This window comes from Diuraphis noxia, unplaced genomic scaffold (assembly GCF_037042655.1).
Source record: "Diuraphis noxia isolate RWA-SAM2 unplaced genomic scaffold, SU_Dnox_SAM2 contig0005, whole genome shotgun sequence".
In the NCBI taxonomy this organism is placed as follows: Eukaryota; Metazoa; Arthropoda; class Insecta; order Hemiptera; family Aphididae; genus Diuraphis; species Diuraphis noxia.
Genome location: NW_028301715.1, coordinates 25,223,196 through 25,244,854, shown reverse-complemented (window position 1 = coordinate 25,244,854; position 21,659 = coordinate 25,223,196). Strand labels below are relative to the sequence as shown.

Sequence of the window (21,659 nt, the reverse complement as noted above, 5' to 3'; positions counted from 1 at the left end):
TACATAACAAAATTGAGTACCTATCGGTATACATTGAAGAAAGAACTGAAATAGTTTGTAGAATATTTAATTTTAAATTATATAGACTAAAGTATGTCTTATGTAATATTTATGTGACATATTGGTTATTGTAAAACACATTTAATTTTATCTCCCAATAAATAATATATAAATTTATATTTCATAAAAAAAATGAATTATATGGTAAAAAAAGTTATCAAATGCATAAAATCATTAATTTATATTTTATTTAAACTCTATAAATACAATATATTATTTTAATCGACGAGTTTGATTAAATAATCTGAATTATGTGAAATTTAAACGTCAAACGTAATAATTTCTGTTTTTTTTTAACAATATGCGTGATTGAAATATTTTTTAATATTATTATTTATTAAAAGAGATTGGCTATCTACCTATCTATCTGTATTCTATATATAATATAGGCTACAATAATACAAATTGATAGTAGGTTTATAAATATTTACACTTTACATGGCGAGGCAGCTTTCGTTAATCGGACCTTGTTGGTTATTGTATATTTTGGTATACCAAATAATTGGACTTATTCAGTGCTTTTTAGTCTCTTATTTAAGTTACCAGGCATGGATTTAGTTGTATCTGTACATAATATGTACTACATATAGATAAATTTTATTTTTTATATGATTTTATTTCGATTTTAATGGAGAATGTATAACATTTTTAATATTATGTATTATCTTTTTATAAAAAATCGTCATTGAAGGCCTCGTACAAAAACTGCAAATCGATTAGTCAAAGAACTATTAGTTACACAGGTGGAGATTTTACTCTTGGAAATATACTAAAAACATTCGTTTTCATCATTGTTTGGTTTAATTTTCTCAGAATACTATAAGTTTCCAGGATCTAAATTGTTTTTCAATTTACTGTATTTAATGTATTCGACTATGATTAGGAACAATAAGATACGTATAATTATATGTTGTTATCGGTTCGCCCTTGATAATTTTATTATTTGTTTTTTGTTCACTCTGAAAACGATGTGTCTTAAATTCATATACATAATTTAACAGGTTAAATCGCGAGGTATTTTTTATTTTGTTTCACTTAGGTATATAATAATAATATATATTATTTCATTTTCAGATGTACCGTACACAAAATAAAAAAACATAATGCTATGAAATATCAATTTTTTCTCCCGTTATACATAAATTTACTTGGCTACACGTTTCCAAATATGAATAATATATTTAAAAGATAAATTGCTCAAAAGAATTTTTTTTCAAAAAAGTTTTAGTTTAATTTATTTTGTATACATGTACCTACTATATAATATAAGTGTAAAATGTACATATTACATATTTACATCTATATATATATATATATATATATATATATATAATGTATAACTAAATTTATGAACAGCCGTTCATTTATATTTAAGTTGTTAAGATATTCGCACAAATGAAATTGGTTTTGTTTAAAATAATGAAATTAATTTAACGACTTCAAAAACATTTATCATGTCTGAATGACCTTAAGATAGAACTTAATTTTCCATGTCAAAAGATTTTTAAATTAAATAGCATTATCAGTTTGGTATAAGTATACATTTATATATCACCACACTGTGATACTCTAGTTGCAAGACAGCTCTCTACTCGCAAAATTCCAATTAATTGCCATTTATGTACATATTTATATGTTCTGGTGTATAACTGAATAAGTAGTGTAGTACGTCGGTTTTGTTATTACCCATGAAAGGATATTTAACAGCGTAAACTTGTGTACTCGCATAAAAACAAAAAAAAAAAAATACTAAAGTAGTGTACATTTATAAAAAAAGAGTATCATTGAATTTAATAAACGTAAAAATGAATTGTTTAATACTACCTATTGCGGCTTGATTTTTTTTATATCTACTGTAGTACTGTATATGTTAAGTCTTAAACATGATGCATATACATTAAACATGCAATATACTTATACTTATATGATTCTAAAACCTTTTATACCGTATATAATAATGTATATTAATGAATATGAGTACCTATTATTATTATTTAATCATTTACTATATTATATAATTATATCCTTACGATATAGCGACATGAAAAACTCCAGTTCAACGCATTTCGCCTGTTGTTAATAATAATATGTATGGTTAGTGACCTCAGTAATATATTTTTAATACATAATTAACCTTAACCATTGTTTTCTTTCGAAATGTTTTACGGGCGAGACCCGAAGGTAGGAATAAAGTATATTTTATGATTTACTCGAAAACTATTTTATTATTTAAACGAAAAGATTTTATTTAAAAACGGACGTTTTTCTCTCGAGCACATTACGATTACGAAGTACGAACGAACGTATTATGTGTATATTTTTATTGATAACGGTATTGATAATAACCGTTGACCGATTTATGTTGTGCTCGAAATCAAACAACCATATTTTCGCAAGTATATGCATTATGATACAAGTTACTAAATATATTTTATTAGACGTGTTTAACGTTTGTTCTTAATATAAATTGGTTATACCAATTAAGTTGTTGTACTGTACTTTTTGTAGAATGTTTATCTGAATTGTGGAATTCACAAACCATTATCTAAGTTACTTCAAAGAAAGTTTACAGTGTAAATTATTGTTTTTTGCTAGGTAATAATATATTAAAATTGTATCACTTGCTAATTATATCACATGATTATTATCATGTTCTATTATCGCTAAAATTGTCTTCACTAGTTAAAGAGTTAAAGCCAATTATTTGAGTTTTCTTAGCAAGTCACTATCCGGTAAAATTGTTTGAGAAGATACACGTTTTCTTAACTGTATAAAACTATCATGCACCACTAACCACATGCTTCTAATCAGCTCCTAATGACCTAGTAGCTAGTAAGGATGACGTAGATTGCTAATGTGGAACTTAACCATCGTTCTACTACTCTTAATATTGTCCCTACTTTGGTATTTTGTAATAATATGTTTTCGTCGACTTTATTGGTGTTAGTCTTGAATGAATTTATTACTTAATAAGAGTATCGTCATTTTTTTATCATTAGGTACTATCAACTTGTAGGTACTTTTAATAACAATAAAACTTCTACTCCGCTAGTCTAAACTTTAAATACATATAACTTATAAACTACTCGTCCTAAATTCGATTTTTATGAATCAAAATATTTTGAAAAATATTCTGCTTTGGAATATGAAATTAAAACTCTATGTCAGTAGTTCTCAACCTTTTTTGATTCATGTCACCTTTAGCCACTAGAATCAAACACTGCGTCACACTAACATAAAAATAATAAACAATCTTAGCTGTATATTTATTACTAGGTGCACGTGTTTATCGGACCAAAAGATTAAATATAAATAATACAAACTATTATAAAGATACGAACTTTGAGGTATGTTATGTACATGACAGTGGTGGTATAGGCGTATAATATATTTATTATAAGAAATTATATGACTGTTTTCGGAAAAATTAATTTTTTAAATTTTTTTCTTTTCTTGTTAAAATTCTGCGTCACCCCTAAGCTAGGTCCATGTCACCCTTAGGTGACATGTCGCCCCAGTTGAGAAATACTGCTCTATGTTGTCATTAAAAAAAGTAAAAACTTAAGAAATGATAAGGATAAAAATAAGGAAAAATATAATTTTTTTAATAAAAACGTTGGTTTTTTAACAACTTGAAACCATGTAAAAAAATATTTTTCGAGATAATTAGTGTACCCACTTAAAAGAATCACCCTGTATATATTTTTTTATGAATTGTATGTATATGCACGTTTTTGGTTATTACTCCACTTTGTGAATAATTCCTGATTGCTCGGTGAGATTTCAAAGCTGGTTTGAGATCAATGCTTGGTATTCTTATTAAAATATATTTAAATGTACCTATACGGCTTTTGTCGGTTCAATATTATGTAATTTTAATTTTCCTTCCGTTCTCCAGACGTAAGATATATATTTTATTAATTTCACCTTCTACAGGGAGAATTAATGACTTGTAACAATCAAAATGAATCCAAAAAAAAAAAAATTTCCATAACTATTTAACAATTTCATCCGAATCATTTTATGTATACAAACTTTCTGCTATATAATGATGTTTTACTAACGTAGATTTTAGTTTAAATTTTGTTAAGTCCATCATTTAAATTGTAATGCTTTTATAATCTGTCAACATTAATTCTCATCCTGACGATTTAATACGTTACACATAATATATTGTAATAGTATATCTATATATACCTACGCTTATGTGTAAATGTGTTTCGCATAATATTTTTATTTTTATTAACAGTCACCGCCATAATTAATTTCATCACAATAATATAATTTATTTCTTATTTGTCAATACATTTATGTAAACAATATTCATGTCTCAGGTATAAAATATCTTTAAATACTGAATGATGATTTTTTTTTTTTTAATATTTAACACGAATTATACTCTTCACGCTTTTTTTTTTAAAAGTATGAATATTTTTGGAAATGTATTTCCATTTAATCTAAAATCATTACACAAAAATATTTCTCAACAATCATTAGGTATATCTCTTAATTTTTTTATTGTTATAATTTTTCCAAGTTACTTTAGTATTAATAATATTAGGATATATGACATGGAATATAATATAATAAAGACTTGAATAAAGCTTAAAATCATATGCCTTAAACTTATTATATAAATACGTAGTATAATATATAATAAGCTAGTACAATATATTGTTATGAAAACCTACATGAATTTGAATGTATGTACTTGTTAAAACTAATACTAGAACTAGATACACGATGAAAAGAGGGCCGAATTTATTTTATTACCTCGGGCTGGACCGAAATCCCAGTCCGACCCTGTTGAAACCTGTTTTTTTTATTAATTAAACTACTGAATTTATCTTGGTGGGTACTTTTAGGCATTACGTTTTTCTTGCCTTTGTATGATTATATGAATAACTGTTTGTATAAAATAATTTCTTAGGTAAGAACTTATCTTTATAAAATAAAAGCTTATTTTTTAGAGGATGTTCTTTATATATATATTACTATTAACTATTAGCTATTCTGTTAATGTAAACTATTTAATTTTTACTCAAAAAATATTATCACCGAATTGCTACTCACGCCTGTATAGATGTAGCTAATAAAATAGATTAAAGCCACTTTAATTTTAATTATCAATTGCTAAAATAGTTTTTAATTTTTTACCAAATTGTGTGTAAACATATGTGTTTTTATTATATTATTTATATAATTATAATTTATGTGTACTTTTTTTTAGAATGCGGTTCGTCTAGCATTTGCTTACAGCAATGCAATATTAACAAAGATGATATTGATACAACTACTGATAGTCCATGTCCTTGTAACTTGTATAAAAATCACTCAACACCCATAGGTAAGTCATCACATTTTTATAATTAATTTAATTTAATCTGTTGAAAATGTATTTTATAAATAATGAACATTTTTTAATAATTCATAAATAGTGACTTATATCTACGACATCTTAAATTTAGTGCCATATTTTGTAAATGTTATAAACCTATAACCTATTTAAATTAAAAATCTGAGTCACACTTTTTTCTCGCAGCAATACACTTAATTGTTATAATATGTAAATTGGGTGAAAATAATCAATACCTACTTCGTGTCGGTTCTTATTAAAATTGTCATTTGATTGGCGAAAAAAATGTGATTGATTTGAATTTAATTTCCGCCAACAATTTAATTTAAAAATACTTGAATTTATTTATTTATCATATTTTAGATATAATTCATTCATACACACATAGTATTTGCGCATACTATAATATTTTATACATTGATCAATTGGTTTAATAACAACAGTTTAACATTTAATATATATTTATTTGTTTATTGTAAGACTATTTATAGGTAAATTTTTATATTTAGAAATTAATGCACACCTCTTCTAAATAAAATTTTTATGGAGTTATAATTTTTAATCTTAATTTATAATGTTGTGTTTTATAACATTTGTCATGATCTAATTTACTAAATTAAAAGAAAAATTGACACTTATTGTAATAATAGAGAGTAATTAGACTATAATGGTAATTTAAATGTTTTAAAACGTTAGTATCTGTATTAGTTTAAAAAAAAATGAATTAATAATAAATTGGCGTAATGTATACAAATTTATAATAATATGATGATATTATACTCAAGTTTTGAAACGTATTCTGCCATTTAAAGCTATTTGTTTACAAAAAAACAATAAAATTGGTTTCGGTATTATTATTTTAATTGAGCGAATTTTAGATATTATCGCGATCCTTTAAAATATTTTATTAAATATAATAATCAACTTATTAATGTCATACAATATAATTGATATTCCACAAATTATGTAGGTACCTATTGCATCAAATACCTATGTATTTACAATACCTATTTTTGAGCGGTAAATTAAATTATTGGTCTTACAATAGTTTGCAATTATATATATATATATATATCTGATATCACTTTAAGATCACTAAAAATCCTCACATTTTTCACTTTGAGGATGGTGTATGCAATAATACATCGAATCCAATCACATCGATTGGGACATTATTGTATGAAATGTAAGAAGATTACAGAACTTTCAAAATAATCTGGTAAAACTAAAAAAAAATTGCTGAAAATGTTGAACAAAAATTATTTAATATTCAATATTAGTAAATAGAAATAGAACAAAGTTGATATAAATAAATATTATCACATGAAAAATATTCTTAGAAATTCAGAGTAACATTTTCTACGCACAGGGTGTTTTGTATTCAATGATTTATCATTGAATTCAAATTTGATTCAGCTATTTTTTTTCATACTATAAGTGTAGTGGCTCGATTTTCAAAACTTGTCACATTTCATTACAATTTGATGCATATTATAGCTAAATATTACATATTTTCCGAAATTATTAATAAGAATAATTCATACAATCATTATTTAATTAGTATATATAATATGGTAGTGTTGTAGTATATACATGGGTTAGAAACTAATTACCTATAAATACAATAAACATATGTATACATAATTATTTTTGTAACTTAAGCAAGGCAATAAAAAAATTGTAATACTCTATGGATGGGATTATTATCTACTTAATTTCGTGAAAAAGCAAACTGACCCAACTAATTTAAGTTAAGTAAATTACTGTACATCACTGTACATATTATGTGTAAAGTCTCTTCTAAACAATGTTTATTTATTGTTAGACATTTTAATTCGTCTAATTGTTTCATATAACTTTATTTGTTTGACTTGCAAAGATTCATATGCAGGTGAACTGAGCTTTGTGAGTATGTACACAATGGATTTATGTGTATAATAATATGTAAATAATACACATGTGCGATGAAACAAAATGCATTGATTAAATGCAACAGTAATATATTCCATATGTCAGAGTAATGCAATAAACCGGATCGTAACGAAATCCCTTGGCTTCATAGAATTTTCAATTGTTTTCGCAAATGTACGTTATTATACTGCTACTGGCGAAACCAGAATTTTCCTATTGTTTAGTCCCAATAATATACTTTAGAAATGGTACACGAAAAACATCCAATACGACCCATGTGACGACAAAACAGTGCGATATAAACACCGTGAGCACTCGTTTGTCAGCTTTTATAATATCTGTGTGTGTGTGTGTGTTTATAGGACGCTCGTAACATCCATCACACATTTAAATTTTTTAACTTTTTCCAATGCCAATATTTAGTGTTCCATTCCTGTCGATTGCTGCCATTACTATACTGAAATTGAAATGGGTTGTATTAGTGAAAAGTACGTCTGATCTTAAGAGGGAAGGGATTCTGGGACCAATTTTTCGGACCTCGCCCATTAGAGAGGATTTTATCTTAAAAAAAAATAATATCGATAAATTGTATGGCATGTATTTGATATTTGTTTTAAAAAAAAACATTAAATCGAAAAGTTTGAATAAATTATATGTAACATATGCCTACAAATTTTTTCTCTATTGATATGTATTCTCAGAGAATATCGAAGAGATTAATTTTACATTTTATATTTTCCTATACCTACGCTACGTAGGTTATAGGTTATAATACATATGACTGCGTGTTTACCTACTCGTATATAATAATTTTATGTACAGTATCACGTGGGTGTACTATCTTTCAGCCTTTGAAGTTTGAACACATCCTATCTAGTTGTCCACCATAAGTCACAACCAAGTACCAACCAAAACACCGCGTGATTATATTCAGTTGTCCGTTACAGTTCGTTTATCGTAATACACAACATCGTCGTATTATTTATATAAACAACTTTCCTTACAAAAATATGTCATCGTCCATGAAAGCTTTGGACGGCGTGATCGATGTTTAAAATACAGACTTACCAGTATATATATACAGGGTGTCCCGTGAGGATTTACGTTTCAAAATTTTATTTTCATTAATTTTCTGATTTTTAATATTTTTTTAGTTTCGAGAAAAATTGCAAATTATTTAACACCGTAATGTTATCAAACATGTGTCCCGATGCGCCGCGCGCATTCCCATACATCGGGCCGAATACTCTCCGTGTTCCTAATAGTTATAAATTTATAATCATATTTTATTTCTTCAAAACTAGAAAAGATATTAAAAATTAGGAAATTAATTAAAATAAAATTTCGAAACGTCAATATTTTCAGAAAAATAAACTCTACAAAATGGCTATCTTTAATTTTTTGGAAATAATTAAATAAAAAAATATATTTTTTAACTTTTTTACCCTAACATTAAAAATATATTTAAAAATGAAATAATTGTAGTTCGTATCCCTGTGAATCTTATTATAAAACCAGAATTTTGATATCTCCATTATTTCGTTAGATATCGCAATGGGTAAATCCTCACGTGACACCCTGTATATACATATATTTACATGGTTATATATTGTTGACATACATATTATGTCTATGTTATATCTGTAAAAACTTTCCGTAGCAAGTCATCGGAGTGGACGTGTCGTGAGATATTTCTATGCATTGCAATTTATTTGTGACATATTATCTGTAACATCTGGTCGTGTATAGTCTACAATTCTATACGTTCTCAGAGATTCAATTTAAATTTTAAACTATAAATGTGCCCATTGTTCACGTGAGTTGATTTTTAGTCAAAGGCGCAATTAATTGCATTTAATACTCATGATAATGTTATATTTTAAGGTAACATTGATTGTAATAATATAATGTATCTGATACGTACAAACTATATCTATGGATTTTAGTACCCATTTACCACGTTATCATCAACTCTCGTTTGAAATATAATTTTCTTTGATTCATATTATTTGTCATTTAACATAAAATATTTACCGTGTATTAAAAGTCAATACATTATATTATATACACTACACATATTATACATTATATTATGGTAACAATTTCAATTTCCTAATTCTTTGCGCATTACATGGAATTATCATACCAGACTAGATTGGGAGTTTATATGATTGACTATATATTAGATATAAGTTTGTAACGCACTCAACCCAGGTTGAAACGCTGCAGAAGTGCAGAGTACCTAAATATTTTTCTATTCGGCAAATTTTTATGTTCAATATTTTTTTTTACATAATATAAATTTGTTTCACTTCTTTTACGATTGCGAGACTGTCTAGCTATTTTTTTTTTATCTATTTTATTTCACTGATCTTTTTAAACTATTTATATATAATATATTTATTGTTTAAATTATACTTATAAGTAAAATTATATGTCTGACAGTTTTAAACTTTTCTTTAGCTTACAATGTATTATGAAACAATATACAAATTTAAATGGATTGTTATTTTTGCACTCCTCCTAATACCAGGTTGTTATTGCAAAATAATCATTCTTCTCTTAACCAGGAATAGAGTATATTGTATAACATAACCATTTTGTTATAATTACAAAATGATTTGTTGCTCACATGGTTATATATAGTTTCTTAAACAATAGTATAAAACTTACATTTGTTATGCCTACAGTAAATATTTTGACCGCTAACAGTATTTTTTGTTAGTTGAACATGAATGTATTTGTTTCTGTTACATTAATTCTATAAGATTTAACAGATCAAGTTTAGTAGTAAACACAATGAATTGCTTTTTTTAAAACAACTAATAATATTTTACCAAAATTGATTAGTATTGTTAAATGAAATTACTCCTATCCTTGATATAACTACTTTTCATTGTTGCGATTACCCATAATTATTTGGTTATCAGAATTTTTTTTCAGTGATATGCGTTGGCCACTCTAATAAACCGATACATATCACAGTGATGATAAATTTTCTCTTTCATCTCTGATATTAATATGAGTTTCTAGTTATTATTACGTATGTACAAAATTTTTTTGTAAATAATCATACTCTAAAATTTTGTGTGTTCATCGTCAGTATTTACGTTCATAATATTATTTAAGTTCATAAAAAAAATATCAACTTATTTACATATTTATTCGAGTTTACCTTTGTAATGACGTAAATATTCTTCGTTTGTTAGTTACATTAGTTAGTTACTCTATAGTTACTCAATAATTATGGGTGTCGTTAGTAACTATTTTCACTAAGTCCTTTTTATATTTGCCTAGTTTTTACATGTTCAAATTCATTGTAGATACATTCTGGAATTTTTAATATTGTTTTTTTTTTTTTTTTTATGGTTAGAGCTTCGACAACTTAGGTCATTAGCCTGGGGAACACTATAGGGGAAGGTACTGTAGGTTTTAACTCGTGGGTTTTTGGCAGAATTTTGAATGGTCACCCGTGGGTTTCTGCCATGTCCGGTTGGGGGCCGGCGGCCTCTCTCTTCAGACACCGCGAAATGCCCAAAGAGCGATGCCGCCCGTGACCGAGATTCGAACCAGCGACTGCGTGCGTCGCAACCGACGCCTTAGTCCGCTCGGCCACTCCACCCCATTTAATATTGTTATTATGTTATTTTTCATATTTAAACTTAACGCATCGTGCGGGATGAGGTTAACTATTATTATTATTACTATCATTATTGTTGTTGTTATTATTATTATTCAATAAGCAAATTTATTGTATTGATCTCGTCACAAAGAACGAAGTACTAATTTATTCACTAAAAATAAAATATAGTGTTAAAGTATTAGATATTCATAAAACATTTCTTTCCAATGGATCATCTAATTAACCATAATGATATTGTTATGTTTGAACGTAATTACCAAGACATTGGTAGATATCAGTATATCACTCTTGATAAATTAAAGTTACCAGTTATTGGTAAGGTTATTATCATTGTTTTTTTTTTTGTTTAGTCTGCATTATTAATTTTTTTTCATAAATTTATTAAGGCTTCGACATCAAAGGTCTTTAACCTGCATTGAATTAATAAAAATAAGTGAACATTATAATTATTACAAGTATTTACATGTGTTTACAATTTATGAATTATGTTTATACTATGGAAGAATACATTGATTGCGTCCGTATTGTCTTCATTGAGTGCTTGATGGAGTGAGGTGGGGTTTTTGAGGATCTTGCGGGCTCTTAATACGGATGTTTGAAGCAATTCTTCTTCTACTTAAAAAAGTGTCTTTAGTCAAAAAAAAAATCATGCTCATGTGTATCATTGTAAAACGAAGGCATTTATCTCTCCGCTCAGATTCTGAAGTAGAAATGGGCATGCATTGCGATTAACCTATATATAATCTCATAACGTGTCGTTAATCATTTATAAATAATGTCAATGCACTGTATATATAATGTTTATGTGTTCAAGCATTATATTAGACATCCGTTTGTTTAGGACTTGATTCTCCGAGCAGGAAACGACGCAAAAGGGCGCGAAAGACGGGGATTTGTCATGTTTGCAGACACATATTACACGAGACATACAATCGCACGTATGCGTGCACTACAAATATACGAAAAGTTTTGGCAATCCTTCCACCTCTCACCGCTGCTGACCCACTACCCCTCCCCTTTGCAAGCCACAATGTTTAACCTCCCGGACAATCGTTGCCATAACGGACCAACGGTCACAGCATCGGGCTATGGGTTTTTCTTAATACAACGGTCTACTGCTGAACACACACACACACACACACACATATTACTCTTCCTGCCAACCTATCTCCATCACTTGCCTCGGGCGCGTCACCCTTTATTCCTCTATCCAATAACCTACAGCAGTGTTTGTTTACACAACACGCCACTGTTGTACCTCTTTGGTGCCCAAACCATCAAAAACTTTATCCATTCGTTACGATATATATATGAATATTATGTGATATAAACAATATATATAACGTGCGTATACGAAGTCTTTTATCCTTTTCGGGTGGATCGAGCAACTGTGTTGTATTATGATTGTTAAATTTTTCTATGTTCTCCACACATTAGATATGTCGCCACTGTACCGGTGTGATTCGTCAATCACATTATAAATTTACATTAATAGCACACTATAATATGATATTGCAATCTGCGCTAAGGTACCATATATCACTTGGACTTAAGTTGGTTAATTTAGTTATAACTGACTTACTACTACTACTTACTACTACTATTTTTTTAGATTCTGATTGGAGCGATGAATGTATTGATTTTACTCTGATGTGAGTTTTTTTATATAGTTTTGTGTGTGTGTGTGTACACGATGAGTTGTCGAAATAATACTTCGATTTTCAATTTAGTAGCTTTACCAGTTGAAAAGTGAATCTAGTTGGTGCATTGGGTAGGTCAAATTTTTTAATTTCCAGTAGTTTTCAAAAGGACCGGGAAAAACTAAAAACAAATTAAGGAAAACCGAGGATTTTTACGCAAAAGCAATTTTTGATAAAATCGATTTTTGATATAAGTGTAACTCTATAACAGATTACTGTAGATACATGAAATTTTCACTGAATGTTTATACTCAAATTTTCTATACTTGATCAGAATTTGAAAGTATTTCAAATCTTTTAAAATTATTTATAGATATTTGAAAATTTCAATCTTTTTGGTTTTTTTTTATAAATGATAATAAAATTTTATTTATCGGGTAAAAAGCTTCAATGTTTAATTTAAGGCTCCTAATATACTGTTACAACGACAGTTAAAAAATATTAACAATAACATAGACACAATTTTTTTTAAATAAGAATTAAAAGTTCTAATTTTGACAAAATGCGTAATGATAATCACAAAATTTTGCAATTTATTTTAAATTAGAAATTCAGAAAAATTTATCGTTTTAAATAATTCTATAAAATATTCTTTTTGTCTCTGTCTACTTTTATCAAATAAACAATGTCTACCGAAAAGTCAAATTGTATTTTTATGAGCATTTGAATTAAAAAATTGGATAATGGATATTCACTCAATTCTCTTGTACCGATATTCTTATTTTGTTGTTATTCAAAAACGAATTACTGTAGAAACTTGAAATTAACAACATTTGTTTATTTTATCAATTGCTATACCTACTTGATAAAATTTTCAAAATATTTCAAAAAAATTTAAGTTATTTACAGACATTTGAGATTTTCTGTTTTTTTAGTTTTTTATTCTATAATAAATGTCGATAAAATTATATTCATTAAGTTATACAACTTGAAAATTTAATACAAGATTCCTTATAAACTTATATAGCAATTGGAAAATATTAGTAGTACATAGGTACGTTTTTTTTAAATAACTTTTTAAAGTTCGAATTTTGACAAAATGTATTTAATTGAAAATTTACAAATTCATCAGTTCTTAAAAATGTATAAAACGTTTAAATTGTATAGCAAAGGATTGAAAACTTAAAACAAGGTTTCACGTAAATAGCTAATTGTGCTCAAAAAAAAAATCTAAAAACCATACAAATATAGTTATTTTAAGTTGAAATTTAGATGAAATTACATATTAAATAATTAAGAATAACAATTTTAGTTATATTGTTGAAATTTAAAAATATTATTCATGGGTTATCGTGGTTACCTACTTAAAATTTCTAGAATGTATACCTACTTTATATTCTAATATTAATTATTAATGTTATTAATTACTTATATTAATACTTCATAATAAATTGTATATATACCTACTTAGAATGTGATTAAATTTTCAATCAGTAAAGTCTTAAATGCATTAATATTTTTAAAATTTAATATTATTTAAGTTATGCTTCGACATATTTATTTTTTTGTTATTTAAATTAATATTTAATGAATTGTAATAAATAAGGTAATTAATAGGTAAATTTTATTTATGTACATTATTTTAATTTTGAGTAAATAACAAATCTAGAAATATTGCATTCAACTAATTTAACGAAAAATGTTTACAGTTTAGTATTTAAAATACATATTAAATATATGACTTACCTATTTTCAATTTTAATTTTTTATAAAAACCATAATTTTCTAAACAAACACCAAATATATATAAATTTTAAATAATTTACAATCTTTTCAACATATTAATGTACATAAGAAAATTTGATAATTATTTGTAAATGACAGGAAAATTTAACATTTGTGGGCAGGCACTCATCAGCACCACTCGGCCGGGTACATTTTCAGTATCGTTGGTTTTTTATTATTTTTATTTTGGTAAATTTTTTTATATTACTTGCGTATAGTTACCATGTGTAATAAAAAATTATATTTTAATTAAATTTATTTTACTGAATTCTTGTTTAAAAAATATCGAATGAATATCGTAGTGGTTGTTTTTGAAAAAAAAAATATGACTCTTCGCAAACGAGCCCTGACATAATATACCAAGTTATATATTATAACACTGTGCAGTGTTCACCGTTAGATTTTTTAAAGCATTTGTGTGCGTCATTACAACATCAACATGTTATGATCTAGTTAAATTTTTACCAACTAGCTGTTGGGCATACCTAAGAAATTCGGCGTTATGGTGATGATGATAATAATAATAATAAAAATAATAACAACAACCCTATTTGATTACATTGTTTTGCTGCGACACATCATAGTAGTTATACTGTAAGAAACGGTAACGTTATAATATTTTTTAACAGCGTTTCGTTGTTCAAAACTAATAAAAATAAGTATTTTCATTAAACGTTATACAAAAACTTCCTTCGTTATTTTCAGGGATGTATGTGATATGTAAATCTCCACCCTCCAACAATACCGTGGTCGACGGTCTTGACACAAATAATACACCTCTAGTAAACATCCATTGCTAATTCAATTACATAGGTATTCCGTTAAACTTTTTACAAAGCACGTTCTACATTTTACGGTATTTTAAAATATATCGTTAATATCGAATATTAATTAATAATTCATATTTCATAATAATATACGGTCATTGTCATGTCATTTATCTCCTTTGTATGCACATATGGTCTATACATCTATTATAATATCACAGCTGCGGTCCGAATAAATAGTTTGTGTTTTGTGGACACTATTCATGATTATTTAAATATTATAACTATTTGCTAAATATTTTTTTTTATATATATATATATATATATATATATATACTAGAATGTAGTTTACGTATATAAATATTCTAAATACAAGAATAGGTAACCTAGCGTGTATGTAACTCATACATAGGTAATACACATAAACATATAATACCTATGTCCTTCCTGGAATTTTCGCATTTAAATCTATTCACTCTTTATATGTGTTTGAATATTCAAACACGACTGCACAAAAACCTCAATCGAATTATATAATAAATTTATGCATCCAAACCAGAATAATTCTCTGCTTACAATATGACATCATGCGCTTCTCGATTAATAATATTATTACAATTTGATTTTGACAAGTTTTATTTACCGGCCAAAACCGGATGTACAACGAGAAATCAATAAAACTATTTAATAATAAGGCACGATTTTGACGATCGTCCTCGACTGGCCAGCTCGCTTCATCTCAATTATTTTCCAAAAAAATAAAAATATTGTGAAAAAAAGAAACCATTAGGTACACTTGGTGCGCTATTTATATATATTATGGAATAGCCAATCTGATACTATGAATTATTCCCATAAATAGAGAATAACTTTATCTGTCATTTCAAGTATTTTACTATGTCCCATCTATCAAATACTTGAAAATTCATTAATGATGGCTTCATAAAATGTCTATTTCTTAAAAAATATTATACAATTGATATTACGTTTTCTAAAATGTATCATACTATCATAGATATAATGTGTCCGTTCAACGAATTCAAATGACGTCATCGTTTATAAAATAGTTCTATTTTCTAATTAAAACTTGACAATTATCTGATAAATCACAAAATTATACATCAATTCAATACCTTACCGGATTACTAGAGTGGTTGAAAATAATGCACATAAACGTCAGCTAACGGCCGTTTGTAACTTTTACTAGGTGAAAAAGTCCATAGTTTATGATTATAGCCGTAAAATTCAAATAAATATATAAATTACGTTGTAATTACTGATTTATAAGTATATTTTACTTGGCGTTCATTTTGCCCCTAACCTCATCTTTATTGAGATAAAAAAAATTAAATATTTAACATTCAATTATTATATTGATTAATTCAATAATTTGATGTGGTTATGAAATATATTTTGTCATGTACCTTCTATAAATGATCGTAATTCATTTAGGTCTATTATTTATCATTTATCATAATATAGGTATACTAGGATATGACATTAAAATTATTAATTTTAACAGCTTAATCTACAGATTTACCAATCACAATTACGACTAAAACTAAACACATCTAATGATTTGTAATTTTTTATTTAATAAATACCGATTAATTTTTAAACGACAACATATTATATTTATTTAATGGGTAAGCAAAAACTTGCCAGCTTAATGAAATACTTGATAATTAAAATAATAAAAAAAAATTTACAATAAACATTACATTACTTAGTTCATAAATAATGATTGTTTGAAGAAAAAAAGATCAAAATTTAAAACAAAAACAATTAAAAACTTGTTCTTCTCCGTAATTACTCGTATAATATACTGAAATGTCAGTTTTGCAAACTAATGGTGGCCAAACTTATCTATCCATGTGGCCAGGGCCACACTCTCGCTATCAAGGCACTCCAATAAAGGCTATAGCCGCGGAGTAAGAACATCCCTCACCCGTCCACCCGCGAAACATAAGGCGCAACTCGATGTTTTCGAAACCCTTCCAACGAGACGCTTATAGCCTAACTTAATATTGCCATCATATTTAATTTTATTTTGTTTTATTCATGGCCAACAAAAATCATAGAGAATTCGTTTAATTTAATCCACGCAAGTTATTAGTTCATAATGTCTATCATTATATACTAAACAAACCAAATTTAAATAATATTTTTCCTGACTATGTATACCTTATTATATCATTTAATGATCATACTAAACAACATTTTGAAATAAAACCAAGTTTTCTTAAGACTTGTCAGTTGGTTTTTTTTTTTTTTTTATCGCACCATATAGGATCGAATACAATGTAACCATGCAGGCTTACACAAGTGTGTATATTATTAAATTTCAAATTGTATCTTTTTTTTGCCTATCAACGGAATACAAGTCTGAAATTGTCAATAAATATAAGGATTGCAAAACTTTACTAAGAATTTCATTTGACAAAATGTAATTTACTTATTTTATACCAGCTTTTTTTACTCGTTATTTTAGTATAGTACGTATCGTTTTCTTTGATATGCAAAGTCTTATATATTTGTAAATGTCATAATACAATATGTATATTAATATACCTATAGTGGTTATTTTATTTTTATTTTTATAGTGTTCAATGATTTTAGTTTGAGAACTGAATATTAATATTCACTATAGGTTAATACTTACTTTTTTATTATTTATTATTATACAGTAGTACCTATTTCCTGAAATGATATTGCGATGATGACGATTCATTCGATAACTGTGTACGTCATATTAACATTTACACGATTTTCAAATACACTTATATCATACTTTAAACGGTATTCATATGATATGTATATGATTTCCATTAGATCAATTATTACTTATTAGTATTTAATTGAGAATGTGTTTTGAAATTAAAATATAGATTTACCTCTATAATTTGAAGCAACTATTAATACTCTATTTTATTATAAACATTTAAAAAATTAAAAAATCATTAAATTTAAATTTATCATAAGAATTTAAGATATAATTTGTTCAACAATATCGTCTTTTTTTAGAAAAATACTTTGGTAAATTTAGTAGATTTTAATATCTCAACAATGGCATTGTTAAGAGGACGCTACACAACCATCTGTTGCATCCGCCTTATAAGTGCTTATATTTAATTATATTTAACATATCAAATTTACGTACAGCTGATCACGTTTAGCTTTGTTAGTTTAAAAATTGGAGTGGATCGATCATTGACCTATTATGTAACTTGATGGTAAGAACATTATCTGTGTTTGAATGTGGGTATTTTACGATAGTTCAATTTTGTAGCAAGTTATGCGTATATAAAAAAGCGTAATTTAAAAACATCCACAACACACTTAAAAAATCGTAAAAAACTTACATACAAACACAGATAATGTTCTTACCATCGAGTTTCATAATAGGTCAATTTACTCTAATTTTTATAAACTAACGGAATTAAACGTGATATTCTAAGTGTAAATTTGTTGTGTTACGCACTTGTAAAACGTAGACAGCAAATATATAGGTAGCGTCCTCTTAAATTATTTAAACTTTAGTCTTACATGTTTAGTTAGTCTCTAGGCTAACAACGTTGTAGCATCTAGACAAATATGCCGGAAGTGTTTTGCAAAGAACACTGGTATTACTCATTAGAAATATAATATTATTAATTTAACTTAAATATTATTCAATAATTATGACGATATCATATTATTCTATTTTATATGGTATCTCAGAACCAGACAACAGTTGCATATTAATATAAGCTCTTTGTGAATAGTTTCTACTGTATAGTCAAAATTGATTATTCGCTAATTTACTATAAATATGTTTGTTTATGCGACCATGGAATTCATTGTGTATTATTCTTGCATAGATATCAGAATCATCTGATTTAAAAAAAAAATCGTCCAATTAATTTGATGTTTTATTTTCCCCAGTATATTATGATATTATGATAAATTAGTGGTATATAAATTTCACTATATTTTTAATACAAATTTTACAATATGTGAATAACTTGGATGGATATTCAGATAACGAGGTATAAATGTATAATAGATCAATATCATCGTCATGTTTATGATGATAATCGTTATAATATTGTAAGAATAGAGTAGTTCTAAAATATTGTTATCTTATAATTATTATAGCTCCAAATGGATTAAATTCACATTGTTATACGATTTCAGTAAAAATATAATTACAACAGTACACGAATAAACCATTATTTTTATCACAATAAAGTTCCCGGGTTCCTTGAAAGAAGTATACGTCTTCTGCTATAGAAGAAAACGAATAATCTTTTGCGCCTGACGCAATGTTCTTCATTTGCAGTGGTGTGCATTTGTATTTTTGTAAACACTAAAAATCTACCACCACGCTTAAAATGTATCTATATTGTGCGCATTATTATTATATATTGAACAAAATGGTGCTTTCGTATTCTTGTGTTGGTTTATATACTATATATGGCATATGCACTCAGCCGTAAATGGGAGGCGTGTGATCAATATACATTGTTAGGCGTTGAAATCACTACACAGTCTTAATTATTAGTTTCGTGAACACATCATATTGTCCATGTCGCATCATATTCGGCGCGATCTTGTTATGGTTAAGGTATTACATGCAGCATTCGTTAGTAACACAAAACTTAATCTCTCTAATTACCTCTAATGCTTTAAGTATACATACGGTGTGCTAACGTTAGATATTATTCTGCCATATGTGCGTGATTAACCCGATCTAAATGTATTGTTTGACCATCCTACGTAATCATCAACATAATCCATAACGACATTATGCGTTGCCCAGCGACGTTTCTTAACTGTTGTAGTTGGTAGTCGAATGGAGCGCAAAAACATCGATTTCAATGTTACCTATATACATATTCAAATATCGAGGACGTGACGTGAAGACCCTGCTGTCTCAGCTCTAGTTCGAAAACTGCGTTAAAAGTGATAAAATGCAACACATTAACAAGTTGTTCTCCGGTATTAGTTTTATTTTTTAAACCCGATATTGTAATATTAAACAAATGAACACTTTAACTTATTGGATGGACTGAAATATAATAAAGACAACCCGCATTATGATAATATTATATATACATTTATTGGATGCCACATAGTAATAATAATAATGAAAATCTGTAGTTATTACTATAATCCAAAAACGTGAATTTTATAAAATAAAACCAAGATGAATTTCTGAATCCATTTATGTACGGAATGATTCTTTTAAATTTTAACACTCCGTTATATTAGGTACGTAAAAGTCTTTTTAATTTTTTTTTTATATCGTTTATACCATTAGAAAACAAACTTATTGAAAGCTATTGTTTTATTATTATTTTTATTGTTTTAAAGTTTTTACTTTTTTTAATGGCAAATACATTTTGAATTCTTTATTACAATAACAAATATTAAAATTTATTTTGGAAATAAAAATTAAATTTCGATTAAAAGTTTGGATAAGTGGATTGACGCAAGGGTTTATTCCGTAAACTTTTGATCCTCCGTACAATATATATGCTTTAAATACTTATAGCTAGATATAATTAACTCTTTGTTTGAAATTTGATTTCTAGGTAGATGATTAAAATCTCAAAATAATATTCTTCTTTGGAACTTAATATTTCAATATGTATGCTGTTATTAAAAAAGTAAAAACGATAAAAAAAAAATAGAAATATAATATGTGCCTAACTTTTATCTAAAATAATATTTAGTTCCTATGACTTCAATTTTAATACGCAAAAACAATATTTTCAAAAATGTTAAAACGTCTCAAAAAAAAACTAATTGTTTATAGATTTTAAATCAATCGACATTTTATAACACATAATTTATATAATATGGTGTAGGTATCGTGAACATTCTAATAACATAGCAATTCAAGCAACATAAAAATAAATGGTAAAATATGGATAGTATATCATTTATTATATTCAATCAACGAAAATGTTTAATATATAGCCAATCATTACCGACGTGTGCGTCATACATAATTATTATCAAGATACACAGGGTGATTCTTTTATCAAACAACACTCATTATTTAAAAAAAGTATTGAATTTTTTCTAATTTTTTTTTTTCAAAATTGTAGTTTTACACTCTTCTTGAATTGTTTATTTTTTTTATATTTTTCACCCTTATATTTATTAGATAAACCACTATCCACTTTTGATTTTCAAATGGTAACCTATACTTAAAATTTCATAAATTAATAAAGATATTTTTTTTATTATTTATTACGTTAAAATTTCGAATTTAGCGCTTGTGGTTTATGAGTTATAGGTATTTAAAGTTTAGATTGGCAGAGTGGAGTGGTACGGGGTTACCCCGCAAAATGTTTATCCACTACTCCGCTTGTCTAAACTTAAAATACTTATAACTCATAAACTACTCGTCCTAAATTCGATTTTTATGTATCAACATTTTTAGAAAAATATTCTGCTTTGGAATATGAAATTAAAACTCTATATTGTCATTCAAATACTTTTTTAAA

General features: G+C 26.6%; 1 protein-coding gene across 2 annotated transcripts in view; it reads left to right on the top strand.

Moving 5' to 3' along the window:
* The window catches only part of LOC107166568 (uncharacterized), a 238,667-nt gene that overhangs the window by 101,064 nt on the left and 115,944 nt on the right, over window positions 1-21,659 (top strand). For both annotated transcript variants that reach the window (XM_089229101.1, XM_089229100.1), the window contains exon 6: window positions 5,291-5,407. In XM_089229101.1, coding sequence (XP_089085227.1) covers window positions 5,291-5,407 — 117 coding nt within the window. The remainder of the gene's footprint in view (window positions 1-5,290; window positions 5,408-21,659) is intronic.